This window comes from Equus przewalskii, chromosome 18 (assembly GCF_037783145.1).
Source record: "Equus przewalskii isolate Varuska chromosome 18, EquPr2, whole genome shotgun sequence".
In the NCBI taxonomy this organism is placed as follows: domain Eukaryota; kingdom Metazoa; phylum Chordata; class Mammalia; order Perissodactyla; family Equidae; genus Equus; species Equus przewalskii.
Window position 1 is genome coordinate 41045763 of NC_091848.1, and position 15967 is coordinate 41061729.

The following is a 15967-nucleotide window of genomic DNA, read 5'->3' on the forward strand; positions in this document are numbered from 1 at the left end:
CGCCCCACGCAGTGCACGCGCGTCGGTGCTGCGCGGGCAGGGCGCACACAGTCGTGCTCGTTGGTTTAGAGCCAAGCTATATAGTTAGCCGCTTCGTGTCGAAGTGGAGTGAAGGGTTCAAGATGCATGTCTCTCTCTCTCTCTCTCATAAAATCGGAGCCCAGGAGAGAATGAATAAGTGGCATCCCCTGGGATACTAAAGGTAATTTCTTACATTGTGTAACATACTGAAAACATCTTACTTATTCTCTGCAGTCAGAAAACTGAACGTCGGAGAGGATATGATTCCTGCCCACAGCTTTACAGTTAGGGGCACAACCTAAGTTAGATAGTTCTTTCCTCTATGTCAAACTGCTTCTTATTAAATGATATAGATTTGTTGACCACCCAAACGTACACAGCACTGTTAGACCCCAAGGGGTTGCAAATAGTGTAACACAAGTGTCTTTGTAATAGGAATTTGTAACATTTGGAGTGACAGACATGAAAAAAATCCAGTGGGCAACATTATACTGGACAGTGCAGGTATATAGCCATATATAGGCATATACAGGAAAGTATAGGCATATATAGCCATCATACTATAAGTATTTACCTGTTGTCTAAAATGTGCATGGTAACGTCCTAGGCTCTGTGGAAATACATGGAAGGAGAAGATGAGATCTGTTCCGTCGAAGAGTTTAGAACTAGTGGGAAGACAGTTATGCTTCCCCAGAGATAATTTACAAATTACGACAATATGTAAACACTACTGATTTCAGTGGAGGGAAAGGTCCATATGGACTGGAAATCGCGAGAAAGGGGCAGGAAGGGCGTATTCCAAGCTGAACAAAAGGAAATGTTGTATTTAAGGAATATTTTGCTGGAGACCCTAAAAAAGGGAAAGCCGTAATTTGCAGAAGGTGGAGGTGGAATCTAGGTTGGTGGGAGTGGAGGGTTTAGGATGCGTGTTGAGGAATGGTGGAAGATAAAATAATGTTGATAAGTTAGGAATGGGCCATATCGCTCACTTTGGGTGAATAGGCAAGAGGAGAAAATGGATCCCCAATCCTATATCATACAAGACTTCTTGAGGAATCCAAATGAAAACTTGAGTTAAAGTTTCTTCTGCTTCTGGGAAAGTGGGCAGTATCTCAAAATGAATGGTTCTCAAAAGCACATAGCTAAGGCAGTGTACTACATCGATGACACCACAATAAGCTTTGCTTTCAAAGTTAGTCTAAAATGAATATAGTGGAGAATAACTATAAAAACTCTAATAAAAAAGTTGTTAAATTTCCATAATTTCAGTTTTCTGCAATCAGAAGAAAATGGAAATTGCATTGTCAACACATTTCTTTGAAATGAAAATAAATCAGTATTTTCTGCAATTTTGTAATGTTTATCTGTGTGGAAGAGTAGGGACAGGCTGGGATATAAGCAGACCCTATACCTGGCAGGAATATGTGACAAATGAATCCAAATAATAATTGTTTCTTTTCCTTAATAGGTGAGGTGTTTTATTCCAGCGGTTCGTATATGTGAGTAAGTGCCAGAATCCTCCTAGAGTTTATGAAAACCACAGATTTCTAGGTCCTATGCCAGCCACTAATTTAAAATGCAAATGCTATGTTTACAAGACCCTCTATATACGTTCAAGCTGCTGCTCCTCTCTTCCAATTCATTTCGTGCCACACTCCGCTTTGCTCACCATGCTTAAGTTTCTCAAACACGTCAAGCTCTAACCCACCTTAGAATCTCTGCATAAAGTTTGTTTTCTATCTGGACTGCTTTTCTCTCCCATCTCTGCATCTCTGATTCCTTCCCAACATTCAGGTTTCTGCTAAAATGTCATTCTCTCACACACATATCCCCTCAAAATAGCACCCACTTATTTTCTACCTTAGCTCATTTGTCTCCTTCATAATAATTAAAATCTGTAATTATTTTATTTACTAAATAAATATTTCCCTCATTGAAATATAAGCTCCAGGAGGGCAGGGACATATCTGTCTTGTTCACTAACACAGTGCCTGGTACACAGTAGGCACTAAATAAATAATTGCTGAATGAAGGAGGGATGCTGGTGAGCCAACAGAAAACTGACAAATGAGTTTTAATGTAGCAACTGAGGAAACAGTTAACAGAGCAAATGGGACAATAAATGTACAAAATTCCTTACACCTAGAGGTGAATACAATGAAGATATGTAATGATCCATGTTGGAGTTTATGGATTCATGAATGAAAGTTTTGTGATACATTAGAACAATAAGAATATTTGGGAATATTACTAACTTTAGTGATTTTGATATTGGTCAGTCTGGCTCTGAATTCTGGCTCTGCCACTTATTAGCTGGCTTATTTTCAACACATTATTTAACTTCTCTTCAGTTTCCTCTGTCAAATAGGAACAATGGTAGTATCAAAGGGTTATGAGATTTAAATGAAATATGTAAAAGCTGCTAGTCTAGAGACTGGCACACACAAAATACTCTCAAAGGTTAACCAATCATACACTCAATAGAAGGACTTTCTTTCAAGGTGCTTAAACTCTCTGGAGTGGAGATCTCACACAAGCTCTCCTTTTGACATTTTTACCTTTTTTTCTAATATCAAACTATCGGCAGTGTCTGAATTCATCATGATATTGCCAACCTCCTTCCCCTTTTCTCTCCCACTCCCTTTACTAGAAAGCCGTTCCTCCAGAACAGCTATTCATTCTAGGAGTCTCTAGGAGCTTTAAACCTCAAGCTGTCTGTGAGGCTTTTCTTTGTGTTGACACCACCACCATTCCACAGGATTTATTACACTGTCTTACGTGCTATCTCTGGACCTGGGGCGTATTTTTAATGTTGCATTTATTGTAATAAATCGTAATTACTGTGTTTTCCTAGTGTCTTGTTTCTTCCACTAGACTATGAGCTCTTTGTAGTATTCACTCCTGTAACTCCACCATTTATCTAGTCCTTTACTTAGCATACAATAAGCGCACCGTTGGATGCTCAAGCACGATTTCGTGACTTGGGCTCCTTTACAAAGCTGTGACGTGACCTTAAGTGATGTCTTCTAACCTCCCCATCTGTAAAGTGAGGGCTACCACTTATACATGATTGTTACTTGGAGTCCATGAGATAACAAGAAAGTCCCCTAGCGTCGTGCCCGCACATCGTAGAGGCTCGGTGACTGAAGCCGGGAGAGGAAAAACAGAGGTTGGCCAGCGCAGCCCAGCTAGGCGGGACCAGGAGCCCCGCGGAGAAAGCGGGTCCCACTGCGCAGGTGCAAGTAGGAGTGGGTGGGGCGTTCTCTCCCCGGGCTGCATTTGTGGTTCCGGGGGCCGGCTCGCGGCTGGGACGTCCGGCCGTCGCGGAGCTGACGTCATCGCCGTGCGCTGCCACGTCTCCTCAGCTCCACGGTAATGGAGGCTGAGAATGAGTGCTGACGGGGTCGGGCTCTGACTCTGGCACTGACTCGGAGTCTGGGTCTCCGTCGGGGTCTGGGTCTGAGTCTGGCAGCCCGAAGTCTGGATACCTTTTCTCAACTCTTCAGGTGGGGACGGCCTGCGGACAAGCAGCTGGTTTGGAGCTCCTCAGCGCGGGGAGGGAGTTCTCTTGCTTGCGGTCCAGCCTGTAAAGCCGCCACCACCTCCTAGGGATCCCGCCCCACCGGCCGGGCCTCCTCCATGCGTGAGTATTACCGAGCTGCTGCGCTGTCCAACTGTCCCAGGTCTGCTTCGTCCCTCCGGGTTCCGCGGCTGGGACCGCTTAGTCGTCCCCTATTAGGGGCCAGTCTATTGAAGTTTGTGGTTTCTTGCCATCCACCTTCCCCAACCCCGTCTTCTCACCTCTTCCATCCCAGTTTTTTGCTCCACACTTTTCTTTCCCTTTGCTTAATTTTCTTCTCTTCCCCTCCATCCAACGGTTTGAATGCCTGTCTCACCTGGAGTTTGTTAGTCTACAGCCAAAAGCTGTGAAGAATAGGGAACGTCGGATCAGTCTGCAGTAATGTTTTGAAAACTGGGGTTTTTCCAGGGTGTCATTCTTCAGCTTTTAAGTTGTACTGTTTGGGAAACAGATTTTGGTATCCATATTAGCGGAGCCGTGATTTTGCCATCGATTGATGAAAACACAGTTTCTTTTCAGTGAGGGTCTTTATTTCTTATTTATCTTTTAATCCTGCGGTTTCAGTATTTTCTAAATGATTTTATATCAGTTTTTCTGGACTGGGCATCCGCTTGAGCTCCTTCCAGTATTTTTACTCTAACGTATGGAGGTACCACTTGAACAGTTTTAAAGAACTAAAAGGCGTACTGGTGTACTTTCATCTCTCTTTGTTAGTCCTGATAACAGCCTCTGTAGGACAGGGAAAACTTTTTTTTTTTCTGATACAGAAACAAACTCAGACATTAAATGCCTCAGTTAAAATCAGATAATATGTGACACAGCTGATGTCAGAACCCAGCTCCATTGATAACAAAACCTAACGTTTTGAACAGTGCTGATTCTCCTGTATTTTAATGGCTTATGGTGAACTATTACATTTGAATTGGAAAATATATATGTTAGATGTCTCTTGTAAACTTCTATCTAGTTGTAATATATTTCATATGATACAAGTCAACTGGCAAAAGACATGAATTGTGACTTCCCTAATGCCGAAGAGAGCTTAGATCAGAACTTAGGCTTCTGACCCATTAGAGTTTGAGAAGTGCTTTCTTTAAAGTAGATAATAGACACTGGGAGCATTTGTTTGAAAATCTGGTTTTACCAGACCTGCTCACTCAGTTTTTCTGGTTGTTTTATTACATTGCCTACTTTAAAAATAGTTAACTGATGTTTAAATGTTTTCTCTTTTTGTTCAGAGTTGAAACAGGTTGACAACCATTAACCTGGGTTGCAACTACAGGTGGCACTGGAAGCAGACTGGTTCCCGGACATGCCCGGTGGAAGGAGGGGCCCTAGTCGGCAACAGCTAAGCCGTTCAGCTTTACCTTCTTTACAGACTTTGGTTGGTGGGGGCTGTGGCAATGGCACAGGCCTGAGAAACAGGTAAAGAGGAAATAAAACTATGCATAATTTGTAATATCCTATCATCGATAAGACTAAAAGTCATCATACTATTCAGATATTTGCTTACAAAGGTTATTTCTTAACACTGAAGTGGAAATCCTGCCTTTTGAAGAGTGAAAGCTCAGTATTTCAGAATGCTTTGGAGGTAGAAAATTGTGATGGGGCCCACAAAGTAAGCGCAGTCTAATTCTTACTGATGGCTGATAATGCAAATTCTAGTCGTCACCTTTTTTTTTTTTTTAATTAAAAAAAATTTGTTTTTAAAGATTTTATTTTTCCTCTTTCTCCCCAAAGCCCCCTGGTACATAGTTGTATATTTTTAGTGGTTGGTCCTTCTAGTTGTGGCATGTGGGATGCCACCTCAGCATGGCCTGATGAGAGGTGCCATGTCCACGCCCAGGATCTGAACGAGCAAAACCCTGGGCCGCTGAAGCTGGAGCACGAGAACTTAACCACTCAGCCACGGGGCCGGCCCCCTCTAGTCTTCACCTTTTTAACTATTTAAAAGAAGGGAGAAGTGAATTAAACTACAAGGCAAATGTGATGGCTTAAGTACTTACTAGCGTTCTTTTTTTTTTGAGAGGACAAATTAAGACTGACAGTTAATGTGAGATTCTAAAATTATAGGGCATTCCATCAAGAGTCTTAAAAATTACTTTGTTCAAAAAATTGTTTGAGGGGCTGGCCCCGTGGCCGAGTGGTTAAGTTCACGCACTCTGCTGCAAGCGGCCCAGTGTTTCGTTGGTTCGAATCCTGGGCGCGGACATGGCACTGCTCATCAAATCATGCTGAGGCAGCGTCCCACATGCCACAACTAGAAGGACCCACAATGAAGAATATACAACTATGTACTGGGGGGCTTTGGGGAGAAAAAGGAAAAAAAAAAAGAAAAAAAAAATTGTTTGAAATTATAAACTGTCAACTGTAGCCTAAATATCTTAAGATTTGTGTCATGTTGTATGAAAATAAAGAATTTGATCTTTTTAATAGAAATTTATCTCTAATTTTTAAAAGTTAGGATGAATTATCTCTAATCTTGTTTAGGATCACTCACTTTATCAGGAGATTTGATCATGTAGCAATAGAAAGAGATGGGTTTTACCTGATCAAGTGTTTGGTCAAGATAATTTTGTCAGCTAATTTCTGCTTCCTCCCTGAATAGAGTTTTCTCTTGCTTTGGTTCTAATTTACAAAGCTAGCAGTCAGTCAGTACTACTCCTGTGTTGTCAGGCCCTCCAGATGTTATTTATGCACTTCTCTCTTCCTGGCCTGCCTGCTTTCTTTCTGACTTTCCAACCTAGGTTCTCGGTCTTCAAAATCAGTTCTGATTTTGTCATTTCAGTGGAGCTCTCCCTCAAATTTGTTTGAAGGGTTTTTTCCAGTCTCTGATTCTCATATAAATTTTTATTCCAAATTTTATGTTTATGTAGTATATAGAGTACTTGTAGCTTATTCTGGAGTATTATTTTTTACTCTACTGTTCTTTGGATTTCTTCACTTTAAAACCAGTGATCCTGGGACTGGCCCATGGCTGAGTGGTTAGGTTCGCACGCTCTGCTTCGGCGGCCCAGGATTTGCCAGTTTGGACCCTGGTTGCAGACCTATGCCCTGCTCATCAAGCCATGCTTTGGAGGCACCCACATAGAAGAACTAGAATGATCTACAACTAGGATTTACAACTATGTACTGGGGGGCTTTGGGAGAAAAAAAAGGGGGGAATAGTGGCAACAGATGTTAGCTCAGGGCCAATCTTCCTTAAAAAAACCCAAAAACCAAAAAGCAGTGATACTAGGGCTGGCCCAGTGGGTAGCGGTTAAGTTTGTACACTCTGCTTCAGTGGCCTGGGGTTCGCCAGTTTGGATCCCAGGCATGGACCTACACACCGATTATCAAGCCACACTGTAGCAGGAGGCCCACATATAAAATAGAGGAAGATGGGCAAAGATGTTAGCACAGGGCCAATCCTCCTCAGCAAAGAGGAGGATTGGCAGCGGATGTTAGCTAGGGCTAATCTTCCTCGAAAAAAAAAACCCCAAAAAACAAAAACAGTGATACTGTCTGCTTCAAAGCAGGATGCTGAAAATAAATAGTAAATTGCAGTAAGATTTTAAAACTTTACTCTTAATTTTCCAAAATTACTACAAATAACGTATCATTTTATATTTTTAAAAATAAAGAAAAATTAAAAAAATGAAAATATGTGAAAATGCTTTCGAAGAAAAGTACTACATAGATATTGAAGTGAAGGATGTTTCCTATTTTAAGTACATGCCTTAATTTTACTAATATATATACTGACTATCAACAAATTACAACATGGATGCACGTAACTCCTTCAGCAACTACTCATGACAACACACGTGAAGTAGGGGTTCGGTGACTGTGGCCAGGAGAGGAAAAATGTCGTTTTCTTCTACTTCGACTTTGAGGATTCCCCTAGATATGTCCCGTGGACATATCAGAATGTCCCGTGGAATCCCTCCTCACTGTCTCGGGCTGCTGTAGGAGCGCTTAGAAGGAAGAAAGAGTCAGGCAGGCCTACTAGTTCAGGCCTCAGGTTTCCCAGTCTTTTCTTAATCAGACTAACTCCTTCTCTTATGTGTTTTAAATACTGGGATACCATGTAAAATATCTTCTGGGAGAGGGAAAATAAAGTGTGCTGATGATCAAAAAGATCTGAAAACCACTTTCCTGGATGGTTCTGCTTGCACTTGAAATCTGCAAGTAAAATACTGAGAAGAACCAGGAACATTTGGAAAATACCTCTGCTCTTAGCTATGATCATGTGTTCTTTTCTTTGCCTTCCTAGTAGCTCTTCTGTCCTGCTTCTCAAGGTTCCAATCTTGCTTGCCGTGATCTACCATTCTCCACCCACTCTCGTCCTTTAACATATATTTCTTTAGCAGTTAATTGGGGTGGTGGGGAAAAGAATGTATTTTTCAACAGATTAGAATAAACTGAAAGATTATAATTGTTTATGGTTTGAAAGTCACTAAAATTATTATTGCCTGATTATTTTGTGACATTTTTACCTAGAGAGGTTATTTTGGAAGAAGACAGTTCTTTATTTGTTTCTTGATGAGAAAGAAGCAACCTAGAACAGGTTGTTATACAAGACCTGGGGAAGGGGTATAAAAAATGTGGATAAAACCAGTAGTAGATGGCCTAAAATATAGTTTTAGGAAGCTTATGTACAAAGACAGTGTCCAGATGAGGACTACTCACTTCTTCAGTGTCTGTAGAATAGCAACGAGTGAAATAGATAATTGCTTAAGTGTGATATATTTTTGAATGATATATTTGATTCTGCAAGACATAGGTCAGCTGGAGAGGAGAATATTTGCCCCTGCTTTGTGGGTGTTTGTGTCCTGATTGGTGAAGTTAAACTTGAGAATGTCAAAGAGCTAATTTGGTAACACAGTTGAGATTGAAATCCGTAGTTCCCTGTCCTGCTTTCCACCTGTTGGAGCAGGAATTTGTTCTTGGGACAGTGTGCTTAGATGATTGCCTTCTAAAGAAGGACAGTATACTGTGAATTTCTGAGTTTCCTGGAGAGCTTTTAATTCAGGGAGAATCTTATTTGAGAGGACTAAGAGTGATGTTTTCCTTGCTTTGTTCTTGAATATACTTTGTTGTAGTATCACCTGAGTACGTCCAAGTGATCGCTGCTTTCTCTATCCCTTCTGATTCTTCTTTATTCCTTTGAATCTTTTTTGCTTTGTCCACTTGCTTAGCTATATTCTGCTGCTTGCTGCCTCCACAAAAGCCAGTCTCAGGCCTGCTGTGTTAACTCTTTCCTGCACACCGACTTTAAATGCAAGGACAAAGCAGATGTTCAGCATAAACCACAGTGTTTGCACGAACAGTCTAGCCACAGTAAGCCGCTTTTATTATTTAGGGAAACTTTTATATCAGTGTGGGAACTGTTTACCATCAAGTTCCCAGATGCCAGCCTTGCAAGCAAGCCTTGCTGAGGATAGCTATTCGGAACACCTCTTTTCCTTTGGGGAGTCTGGAATTTTGATACTGGTAGACAGAGTGCCTGCATGGCTAGCTCCCAGTAAAAACCTTGGACCCTGAGTCTCTAATGAGCCTTCCTGGTAGACGACACTTCACACGTGTTGTCACAAGTAGTTGGTGAAGGAGTTAAAGGACTCTTAGAAGTTTGCACCTGGTTTCCTCTGGACTTTGCCCCATATGCTTTTTCTCTCTGCTGATTTCCTTTGTATCCTTTTGCTGTAATAAATCTTAGCCGTGAACACGACTATATGCTGAGCCCTGTGAGTCCTAATAGCCATTCATCAAGCTTGGGTGTGGTCTTGGGGACCTGCAGCACAATTTGAAAGAGAATATTCAGTATTAACATTATCAAGAGTTCTTTAAAGAGAATCTATTCCAACCCTTGTGTTGTACATGAAGAAAAGAGGCTCAGGGATTTAGTTACTTTCTCAAACACCACAGCTGGTTAGTGGAAAATCTGGGACTAGAACTATCTCACATAGTGTCTCAAACATTTGTGTCACTTTGCTTTTCTTGAATTTACTTTTATATCTGGTTAGAGGAATAATACTTTTATTTTTCCTGAATAATACCTCTGTAACTGATTTTCTGAGCTGTATTGACCATGTCTATTTTCGCTCTGTTTTTTTTTTTTTTTTTTGGTTTTAGGAACTTTCATCATATCGCCTCTCAAGCTTTTGGTTTTTTTTTTTTAAGATTTTATTTTTTTCATTTTTCTCCCCAAAGCCCCCCAGTACATAGTTGTATATTCTTCCTCGTGGGTCCTTCTAGTTGTGGCATATGGGACGCTGCCTCAGCGTGGTTTGATGAGCAGTGCCATGTCCGCGCCCAGGATTCGAACCAACGAAACACTGGGCCACCTGCAGCGGAGCGTGCGAACTTAACCACTCGGCCACAGGGCCAGCCCCTCGCCTCTCAAGCTTTTAACTTATAGGAATACTTTCCTCCTTTCCACTAATGCTCTGGATCATTTTATTTGACCTTTGTCTTTTTGTCTTCTGGCTTGAAGTCTAATAGCCAAGGCTGTATAGAATATCATAGGTGTAGATCTTTTGTACTTTGTTTTGATATCTTCCTTGAAGCCCAGCAAATTATTGACTTTGTTAACAGCAGAAGCACATTAGTCTACTTTACTTGGGAAGAATTTTATAACAACCTTTTTTAATCTTTAAATCATAACAAATAGTTTAGCATGCTTTGCCTCCTCATGCATTTTTGACTGAAGAGGAATAAGAATGTTTAGGTGCCAGCCCAGTGGTGTAGTGGTTAAGTTCGCAGGCTCCACTTTGGCGTCCTGGGATTTGCAGATTTGCATCCTGGGTGTGGACCTATGCATTGCTCATCAAGCCATGCTATGGCGGCATCCCACATAGAAAATAGAGGAAGATTTCCACAGATGTCAGCTTAGTGACAGTCTTCCTCAAGCAAAAAGAGGAGGATTGGCAACAGGTGTTAGCTTGGGACCAATCTTCCTCACCAAAAAAAAAATAATAATAATTTTTTTTAGTTTGGTTTAGATTAGGGAGTTCCTAGCTTGTAACTTCTTATCAGAATTTTTTATTTCCGTATCTTCTGATTAACTGGAGTTAGGGAATAGTTTGGCTGCTATATACATAGCTTGGAGTATACTCGGGGAATGAGATGAAGAAACTTTTATAATTTTTCCAAACCTCCCCCCACCCCCATTCTTCCCTTCTAGCTCTTCTGAGTTTCTGCCATGGTATTCTTGCTGTGCAGAATGAGCAGAGTTCATATTCCCATGAGTCACTTAAAGTACTGTAAATGTCACATACTACTGCCAGAATTCTATATTAGGAAATTTTAGAGTGGAATGGTAATGTTACTATCATTCCTTCTTTAGGATCTTCTTTGGAAATGTCCAAACCAAGCCTCTTCCTTGTTCTGTAAACGATAGTAAACCTTTAGATCTCTGTTTTCCCAGACATATAAACAATGGGATTTTTTTTTCCTACTCCTATCTTATTATTTTAGATAGCCCAGATAGCTTAAAAGAGCTTGGAAGCAAGAACAACAGGAAGATAAGGATTAAAATCTCTGTATTTTAATTTGTATTTTAAGAGGCCTTTCTTTTTCATGACTATATTGGTCTATTGTATCCTCAACCTAAAGGTATTTATTTGTAGTGAACTAGGAAAAGTACAGTCTCTCTCCTCAAGATTATGGTCTGATAGACAAGATGTAGATATATACAACAAGTTATATAACAGTATGGAAAGTGCAATAATAAAGGCATAATTTAGGTATAATGGTGGCACAGAGGAGAGATGAATCTCTTCTGATTGAGTCAGAGTAAGCTTCATAGAGGAGATATTTGATCATTTTAAAACCTTGAAGGATTTTGTCAGTAAATGTGTTGTGGGAGGGGTTAAGAAAGGTGGGTTTAGAGGGTATTGCCAGTGAAAGGAATAGGGTGTACAAAAGAATAGCATGTGTGTTCACAGATAGAAAATAGCATGAGTATTGTCTATGGTGCCTGTAGAGGAAGGATAAGAGATGAGGCTAGTCTGTTAAGTAGAGGACCTCATAGGACAAACTGAAAATTTTTGGATTTTATCCTGTTGGCATTGGAGAGCCATTAAAGGGTTTTGGGCAAGAGAGTAACACTATCAGAGCTTCACTTTAGAAAGATCTCTGAAGGCAAGTTGGAGGATTTGTTGAAAGTGGAGTTGAATTTAGGAGGGTTACTGCAATAGTTTAGGTGAAAAATGGTAACTGCTTCAACTAAGGCAGTGGGTTTAGAGAGGAGGGTGCAGTTTAGAAAAAGGTTTTTTTTTTTTCTGCTTTTTTTGCCTCCCCAAATCCCCCCAGCACATAGTTGTATATAGTTTTAGTTGTAGGTCCTTCTAGTTGTGGTGGAAAAAGTTTTATAAAGTGGAGTATATAAGATTTAGAGGGTGATTGGCTATGGGGAGGCAGAAGGTAAGTTCTAATATGACTCCCAGGTTTCTGATTTGGGCGCTAACTGGTTGGGCCATGAACTTGGGTTAGGATCATAGGAGGTTATGAGGAACACAGAGATGTCCAGTAGACAGCTTGATAACATGGGTCTAAAACTTAGTAATGAGCTCTACGGAGAGAAATTTTAGTTTTCAGCATGTAGGAGATAATGGAAGCCATGCCACGTATTAGATCATTGAGAAAGAATGTATGGAGGGAGAAGAGCAGAAGATCCTAGGATAGAGTCTTGAGAAAGGCCAACAGTTAAGGGGCAGGTGGAGAAGGAAGCAGGAGCCCTTTAGGTGCTGTGACACTGAAGGGTAGCACCATTTGAGTTAACCATGGTTTTCTCTTTCAGGAATGGTAGTGCTATTGGCCTTCCGGTCCCACCTATCACAGCCTTGATCACCCCAGGTCCTGTTCGTCATTGCCAAATTCCTGATTTGCCTGTGGATGGGAGCCTGCTCTTTGAATTTCTCTTTTTCATCTATCTGCTGGTTGCTCTGTTCATTCAGTACATCAACATCTATAAAACAGTGTGGTGGTATCCTTACAATCATCCTGCTTCTTGTACTTCACTGGTAAGTCTTAACAGGCCTTTAAGTTCTTCATGTTACTTAGCCAAGAAGCTCATTGGAAAGCCTATATGGAAATTATTTTTCTTAATAATTTTTCTTCTAATAAAATGTTTTTCTGTTAAATCACAGATTACTTTCAGAAATATGATATCATAAGATTGTTAAAATATAAATATCTGCCTTTGGTCCACGATCAGAGGAAGTAAAAATATAAATGAAAAGGCAGAAAACATTTAAATAATTTATTATAATAATATCATGGAAAGGTTTTGATATTTAGCTTTCTCTGCACCATGTTAAATTTGTTGGAAGTTTAAGGTGCCAATATGATTAAATTCTAGGAATTCTACCCTTTTAATGGCTATCTTAGGATAATGGTAGCTTCTATAACAAATAAACCTGAAATTATATAATGCTTCAAACACTTAACAGTGTGAGGCAGTTATCCTGGTTGGCAGGAGTAGCACCCTTCCACATGGTCAATCAGGAAACCTAGGCTGATAGAGACTCTGGCATCTTCTAACATGTGGCCTGCAAGGTAGCTGTGGTCCATCCCTGTCAATCAGAAAGGGGAAAGAGCATAGAGAAGTATAAAGGAGAGTTTCTTATGGCCCAGGCTCACATCATTTTCACACATGTCAACTCCTAACTGCAACAGAGGCTGCAAAATATAGTCCTCTCACTGGGTTCATTGTTAGCCTGAGTAAAATTGGATTCTGTTACAAAAATAAAATAGAGACAAGAACTAACTGTCCCTGCTGAAGTACATCAAAATGTATTGTAGGTTTCTTCTACTCTCTTCCCAGTTATTTAGGAAAGCTGTGATACAGTTGATGCAGATAGCGTTCTCCATAAATGGGTGTATAAAATAACAAGTGAGGCTAGTCAGGTGACTTGACAGCTAAGTGGTTGGCAGTGACAGATTTGGGTGGGTAATGGAGATATGCACTGGCAAAAAGAAGACTGTTGTCCTAGGTAGTTTATGTGTGTGTCTGGGACTTATAAATGATTAGAAAACCTCCCTGGCCTGGTGAACACAGAAAGGAAATGTGGACCAAAATCTTCAAGATAGTATGGGCATATCCGTGCCCATCTTCCTCTACTTTATATGTGGGATGCCTGCCACAACACTGCTTGACAAGTAGTGCGTTGGTCTGCACCCGAGATCTGAACCAGTGAACCCTGGGCCGCTGAAGTGGAATGTGTGAACTTAACCGCTGCACCACTGGGCCGGCCCTGGGAATAAACATTTTTGTTTTAAATATTTGTATCACTTGGTTGTTCTGAAATTAACTATTAAGAATTTTCTTTCCATATTGATCGTCTACCTACTTAATATCAGGTGAAGAGAATTTCAGTTTCTTTATTTAGGAATTGTAGTAACTTATTGCCAAATTGTATCCTTTTTTTTTTTTTTAATAGACTTTTTTTTCCTACCTGGATTATGAGTTTACTGAATGTAAGAACTATACTTCATCCATCCTTTGCCTGTAGTGTTGTAAAATGAAGAGGTTGCACTAGATGATCTTTAAGGCTTCTTCCATCTTTGTAGCTCTATAAGTAAATACTTCACTATCTTCACAGTGACATTGGCAAACACCTTAAAATATTTACTATGTTCTTTGCAAATATTATCTCATTTACTCTTTTTAAACACGTAAGCACTAGTTTATGACTCTCATTTTATAAATGAGAAATATGAGACCTAGAAATTATGAAACTAGCTTAAAATCACATGGTGACAAAGTGAGCACGCAAATCTAGACCTATCTGCTATGCTTTACTTCCTGTATATATTCTATATTTTCTCTGTAAGTACTTGTTGGGTAGTTCATTATACAGTTTCCACTTTGGCATTCCATGGAAACCTCTTACTTGTTGAATTTTCAGGCTAATCACAGAGTTCTCTCATTCAACTATTTCAGATGAGGAGTTCTATTACAAATCCCCTACAAATGCCTTGAAACAAAGGGACCCAGTGCTCCTGTTGTAATCAGGAAGCTACTGCTACAGCTGGTGACTCCAGAATTAGGCTTCCTTTGCTCTGACTCATACCACCAAAAATGGGTGCCTTTTACACTGCCCCTCTTTCCACTTCACTCAGTTCTGACTTCAGATTTTATGTGGTGGCTGTAGTTGGCAGAAATTAAATCAAATCCAGAACTTCAGTTGCAAGAAAGTCTGGAAATGTAGTTTTTAGCTTTCTAGTTTCTGCAGTAGAGGAAGGCACACTTAAATGAGGATATTCATGTGGATTGGTTCACTTCTGCCACGTGTGATCCTTGCTTACACAAAGCTTAAAGTGTAATTGTGGAGCTAAGAGTAACATGTGGAATAGCAAATGAGATTTTAACCCATGACTCTGAAAGGGGCCTGAATCAGTAAGCTGTTCAAAGATGAATGGGCTGCCAGAGACCTAGTTCCTTCCCAGTTTGACTTGGATGCTCTAGATCTAGAAGGAACTTACATCTCCACTAGTGGTCTGTCTCTTTTAAGTTTTCTTCTATTATGCATGCCTGACTCAGAAATTTGTCAGATTTATATATTAGGTTTTTCTTTTTCCATTTCAAGATCTTAATTATCAAGAAGAAAATGTGGACACCTAAATATATAAGATAGCGTTCTAGCTATCAAGCAATTAGCTGAATAAGTCTTAACCCTAAGAAACATAAAAACTAGAAGTAATATAGTAAATTTTTCAGAATAGTTGGGAGTGGAGAGCTCTGATGAATCAAATATTCTGGTTTATAGAGAGTTAATCATAAGCAGATTACCAGTTTTCAGTGATTTAGATGTAATGAAATTTGCTCACTGATAAGACATATTGGGCACTTAAATTTTTTGATATACAAAATGTCTTAGCTGGACTGGCGATGCATAAATAAGATCCCTAGACATTAGCTAGGGGCTCTAGTGAATTTGCTTGCATTATTTTGGAGGAGCAAGGTGAGCAAGGAGGAGTCTCAAAACTAAGAGGGAGTAAATATTGTTAGAATCCAGACACTTAGCGAGGGAGAGAGAAAAGAAAATGATCTGGAGAGCGGTAAATCATTCTCTTGACATTCTGGCTGCTCTACCTTAAAAATGTATCCTGAGTCTGGCCACTCTGTCTCCATTGCTACTGGCCCTGTTCAATCCATCATCATTTCTCACTGGAATTAAAAGCAATAGTTTCTTAACTGATCTTGCCCCACTACAATATATTCACATAGCATTCTGTGTGTCACTTTAAAATACAAATAGAATCATGGCATCCTTTGCCTAAAACACTCCTGTGACTTCCCATTAGGGGAAAAAATGTATAAATTCAATCTTTTGTCACTTATTACCTCATTCTAGCCTTCTTGCTGATTTTGAGACACAC

At 40.1% G+C, this 15967-nt stretch overlaps 1 protein-coding gene across 2 annotated transcripts in view; it reads left to right on the plus strand.

The window, feature by feature from the left end:
- Positions 1 to 15: 15 nt before the first annotated feature.
- The window catches only part of TMEM39A (transmembrane protein 39A), a 34212-nt gene continuing 18260 nt past the window's right edge, over positions 16 to 15967 (plus strand). The window contains exons 1-4 of one of the 2 annotated variants that reach the window (XM_070583840.1): positions 16 to 202; positions 3528 to 3664; positions 4840 to 5026; positions 12384 to 12606. In XM_070583840.1, the coding sequence (XP_070439941.1) occupies positions 4914 to 5026; positions 12384 to 12606 (336 nt within the window). In that variant the 5' untranslated portion in view covers positions 16 to 202; positions 3528 to 3664; positions 4840 to 4913. Of the gene's footprint in view, positions 203 to 3322; positions 3394 to 3527; positions 3665 to 4839; positions 5027 to 12383; positions 12607 to 15967 lie in introns of those variants that run through there. The other variant, XM_070583839.1, reaches the window with a different exon arrangement.